Source organism: Carlito syrichta, unplaced genomic scaffold (assembly GCF_000164805.1).
Source record: "Carlito syrichta isolate Samal-C Ts95f unplaced genomic scaffold, Tarsius_syrichta-2.0.1 Scaffold288421, whole genome shotgun sequence".
NCBI classification, from domain to species: domain Eukaryota; kingdom Metazoa; phylum Chordata; class Mammalia; order Primates; family Tarsiidae; genus Carlito; species Carlito syrichta.
The window spans coordinates 154353-159681 of NW_007232517.1; the positions used below are offsets into that span (position 1 = coordinate 154353).

The 5329-nt window shown below is 39.1% G+C and overlaps 1 protein-coding gene across 2 annotated transcripts in view; it reads right to left on the reverse strand.

Moving 5' to 3' along the window:
• Positions 1-4021, reverse strand: part of SLC25A12 (solute carrier family 25 member 12) — a 79636-nt gene extending 75615 nt beyond the window's left edge. Inside the window, exon 1 of one of the 2 annotated variants that reach the window (XM_008053760.2) lies at positions 3870-4021. In XM_008053760.2, coding sequence (XP_008051951.1) covers positions 3870-3979 — 110 coding nt within the window. In that variant the 5' untranslated portion in view covers positions 3980-4021. The remainder of the gene's footprint in view (positions 1-3869) is intronic. The other variant, XM_021710312.1, reaches the window with a different exon arrangement.
• Between the last annotated feature and the right edge of the window lie 1308 nt (positions 4022-5329).

Sequence of the window (5329 nt, forward strand, 5' to 3'; positions counted from 1 at the left end):
ACTGCACTCCAGTCTGGGCAACAGAGTGAGACTCCAACTCAAAAAATAAAAATTAAAAAAATAAAAATAAAAAATAAACACTATTCAACATTTTTAGATTCTGCATTAGCCAAAACCTATTATTGACCTAGTCTACTCTAGCAACTTAAATCCCTGATTCCCTTTAACTGCATAAAAATGTCCTACTTTAAGAAGCAATTCATGGTTGGGTGCAGTGACTCATATTTGTAATCCCAGCATTTTGGGAGGCTGAGGTGGGAGAATTGCTTGAGCCCAGGAGTTTGAGACCCAGACTGGAAAACATAGCAAGACCTCAACTCTACAAAAAAATTAAAAAATTAGCGGGGGGTGGTGGAGTATGTCTGTTGTCCCAGCTACTTGGGAAGCTGAGGTAGAAGGATTGCCTGAGCCCAGGAGGTAAGGCTGCCATGATAGTGATCATTGTGATCATGCCACCATGCCACTGCACTCCAGCCAGGGTGACAGGGATACCCTGACTCAAAACAACAACACAACAACAACAAAACAAAAACAAACAATGCAACTCAGGCAAGGAGAACCACATAAAGTTTCAAAGAAAATACACTACTGAGATGGACTAGAGCAGATAGTCACAAAAGGAAACATTTGAAAATATACAAATATTCTGGCCGGGCTCGGTGGCTCAGCCTGTAATCCCGCGCCTTTGGGAGGCTGAGGTGAGTGGATTGCCTGAGCCCGCGGGTTCGAGACCCGCCTGGGCAGTGAAACCTCATCTCTACAATAAATCAAAAAATCAGCTGGGTGTGGTAGCGCATGCCTGTAGTTCCAGCTGCTTGGAAGGCTGAGGCGAAAGGATCACCGGAGCCCAGCAGGCGAGGCTGCGGTGGCTGGGAGCGGCCACTGCACTCCAGTCTGGGTGACTGAGTGAGACTCCAACTCAAAAAAAAAAAAAATATACAAATATTCTGAAAGCAGGTCTTAGACCAAATTAACAACGATAATCACTTTGATAATTTCTTAAAGTGCTAAATATGTTACCATTAATAATTTTGAAGAAGAAACTCTGACAAATATAATTAATTTTCATGTTTAACTGTCTAATCACTATTGAGAGACTCTATGAGTGGTCCACAGTGACTTATCAGCTGATTTGACATTCTCAGAGAGTAGACACAAAATGTATACAAGTTCCCCAATGCTTCCATTTATAAATATTATAAAATCTTTCCTAGACATAAAATATTCAACAAACATTTGCTAAACTGTGCTAGGTTCTGTGGCACAATAAAATTGAATACAGTACTAATCCTAGACTCAAAGAACTTAGATACTAATCTTTCTACTTTATTACCACAGCCACCTAACTGGATTTCACCACATGCAAGTCTTGTCTCACTCCAACCTACCAATTTTTAAAGACTTCTTACTGACTGGGTGCAGTGGCTCATGCTTGCAATCCCAGAGCTTTGGGAGGAGGAGGTGAGAGGATGGCCTGAGCCCAGGGGATCGACAACAGCCTGGGCAACTTGGCAAGACCTCGACTCTACAATAAATCAAAAAATTAGCCCACATGGTGGTGCTCGCCTGTGGTTCCAGCTACTTGGAAAGCTGAGGTGGAAGGATCGCCTGAGCCCAGCAGGTAAAGGATGTGGTAGCCATGAGAGTGCCACTGCACTCCAGCCTGGGAGACAGAGACTCAGACTCAAATAAAATAAATAAATAAAATAAAGACTCCTTATTGCCTAGTTTTTCAAAGTTTTCACACAAGCACCCCTATAAATAGGAAAAAGAACTTAGGCCCTTGCAGGCCTGGAATATAGCTTGAAACTGCCACAGCAAGACAAAATTTTCTATATCTAATTCATGCAAATATTATATTCACTCCATACTACAGCCACATATTATTTTAATAAAAATAATGGTGGCTTTTTCCCCTGAGTTAGGTACCTAGCTATTTCTGTGACTTCAGATACCCATTCACCACAAGGCTAAAAATACTTCCAAGACGGAGTTCATGAGCCTACACCACCCCAACTACATCTCCCACAGTAACAACGCAATGCCACAGCCACACTAAAGTACTTGCAATACAACACCCCACCCACTGCTATTCCCCAACCCTCCCATCTTCCCTCCCTTTTTCCCTCCCTCCCTCCCTCCCTCTCTCCCCCTCTCTCATATGCCCCTTCATGTTTCATGCCACTTCTGTTCTCTTTTCTGAAATTCTCCTTCCTACTTATCCAACTACAAACAACTCCTCCTATTCATCTTGCCGGATTTCACTCAAGCATGACTTCTATGATGCTGTCCTGACCTCACAAGGCAGAGTTAATCATGCTTTCTTGGATGTTCTCTGTACCTCTCAAACATCTATTATAGTATTCTATCCCAGAAGTATTTACTTTTTTTCTTTGTTTAGTCATCTTCTTTCCCACTAGGTTAATAGCTTCTTTTTAAGGCCAGACACCTCATCTTATGTTTGTATTTATAAGGTCCAACAGTGCCTGACAAATGGTGGTTGCTCAATTAATGTTTGCAACCACCAATAAATTAATAAATGCCACTCCCTAAATTCTTCCCTAATTTATTTTTTATCATAGCATTTATAACTTCCTAACATGCTACAATTCACTTTTTTATTATCTTTGGGTGTTTTCTTTACTGATATTAAGTATCTGAAACATAATACGTTCTCAACATTTATTGAATCTATGCATGAAAGAAATACACTTGGTTATCTGAAACCCATTCTGCTCAGATTATTCAATATAAAACATGACTTTTTCCATGTAGTATTTTTTTCAAAAAGAAAGGAATGCCAGTATCCTTGATAATGGCAACAAAGAATGCCATTTTTATAAACTTCAAAGAAAAGATATGATTTAATTATATAACTACTATAAATCCATTTTTATTTTTATTTATTTATTTATTTATTTATTTTTTTTGAGTTGAACTCTCACTCTGTCGCCCAGACTGGAGTGCAGTGGCTGCTCCCGGCCACCGAAGCCTCACCTGCTGGGTGCTGGCAATCCTTCTGCCTCAGCCTTCCAGTAGCTGGAACTATAGGCGTGCGCTACCACACCTGGCTAATTTTTGATTTATTGTAGAAATGAGGTCTCGCCAAGTTGCCCAGGCAGGTCTCAAACCCGCGGGCTCAGGCAATCCACTCACCTAAGCCTCCCAAAGGCGCGGGATTACAGGCTGAGCCACCAAACCGGCTTATAAATTCATTTTTAAAAGATAAAGAGAGAAAAAAATAGATATCCAGTTAATGTGATTTTAAAATTATGGTGGCCCAGCTCTTGACCTGCAAAGCAGAATACCTTCCTGGGAAATTACTATCCTCATTTTTTCAAACTAAAGCTTTCCTTTATTTTACCCCCCCCTCAAAAAAACAGAATATATAATGAATTCTGCATCCCCAAAAATATGATAAAAATATTTGATTTAGGAAAAACATATGGTTTACTAATATTAAAATTCTAGATACTCACAGCTAAATTTATTTACTTTTATTAAATTTTGCTTTATTATAGAGATGTGGGGTAGAAACAAGGATTAACTACACAAATTGCATATAGGTGAAGTTTAGGTTTCTAACTGGCCCTTACTTCCTCTGATATAGGACCGGGTACCCTCTGTGTTGTTATGAGCCCCCCTATTTTTTTTTAATAAAGTATTCTATAGCTGGATGTGGTGGTGTGCGTCTGTAGTTCCAGCTACTTGGAAGGCTGAGGCGGAAGGGTTGCAGCAGGTCAAGGCTGCGGTGGCCGTGAGTGTGCCACCGCACTTCAGTCTGGGCAACAAGAGTGAAACTACAACTCAAAAAATAATAATAAAGTATTCTAGAACATTAGTTTTCAGAAAAATGCATAGATTCTTACCCATCCTTGGTTTGATCAGCTACTCCTGCCAAGAGCTGCACAATCTTTGGATTGCTATTTGGATCATTATACAGTCCAAGATAGCGCTGGACAAAGTCTTCTGGGGTCATATAATGTTCTCCATCGACCTCAGTACTGGCATACTAAAAAAAATAAAATAAAATAAATAACACACACTGAAAAATTATTCAATATCATTTTGTAGACAACAAATGTTCCATGAAAAGGTAAATTAGGCAGAGTGGAAATCTGCTGGGGTGGAGGGGTACATCTCATCAACAAGGGTATCTGCATAATGAACATTTGTATACCTAACCCTGAATTGTACCCCACATCTTTAAAATAAAAATTAAAAAAAAAGAAAAGGTAAATTAAAGGCCAGTATTAAAATGAAAATAAAGACAATAAACGCAACATTTTTCTCTGGATAGTGAAAAATCAAACACTCAGAGCCTGATATAAGAACACAGTAAAGTACTGATACATGCTACAACATGTATGAACCTTGAAAACAGTATACTAAATGAAAGAATCAGACACAAAAGGACACATATTATGTGATTTCATTTCCATGGCATGTCTACAATAGGTAAATTCATAGAATCAGAAAGTAGAATAGTGGTTGCCAAAAGCTGAAAGGAAGGGAGAGTAAGGGTTAACTGTTTACCAGGCATGGGGTTTATTTTTGGGGGACAATGAAAATGTTCTGGAATTAAATAGTGGTGACATCACTTAATATTGTAAATATACTTTTAAAAACATCACTGAATTGTATACTTTAAAATGGTTAAAATTGTGAATTTTATATTATATTAATTTTATCTCAATTATACATGTATAATTATATATAATTATATCTCAATTATATATATGTGATATATTATATATAACACATATACATTAAGATAAAAGATGAGGCTGGACTCGGTGGCTCAGCCTGTAATCCCGCGCCTTTGGGAGGCTGAGATGAGTGGATTGCCTGAGCTCGCGGGTTCGAGACCCACCTGGGCAGCGAGACCTCATCTCTATAATAAATCAAAAAATCAGTCGGGCATGGTAGCGCATGCCTGTAATTCTGGCTACTCGGAAGGCTGAGGCGGAAGGATCGCCGGAGCCCAGCAGGTGAGGCTGCAGTGGCCGGGAGCGGGCACTGCACTCCAGTCTGGGCGACCGAGTGACTCCAACTCAAAAAAAACAAAACAAAACAAACAAACAAAAAAAACAAGATAAAAGATTAGAAAGATTAAGAGAAGTAAAAGGGTAGTCAGGACCTGAATATAAGAAAATAGCCCCTATAGATTCCCAGAGGCTTCCTAGCTACAAAAGTAGGCAAGGAAAGAAATATAACCTGCCAAACCTTAGACGTGAAATGAATAAGAAAGGCATAACAAATAAGACCTGCCATCATAGGTGTCTGTTCTTAGTAGCTGGAGAAAAAATTAAAATATTCTACCTTTTAT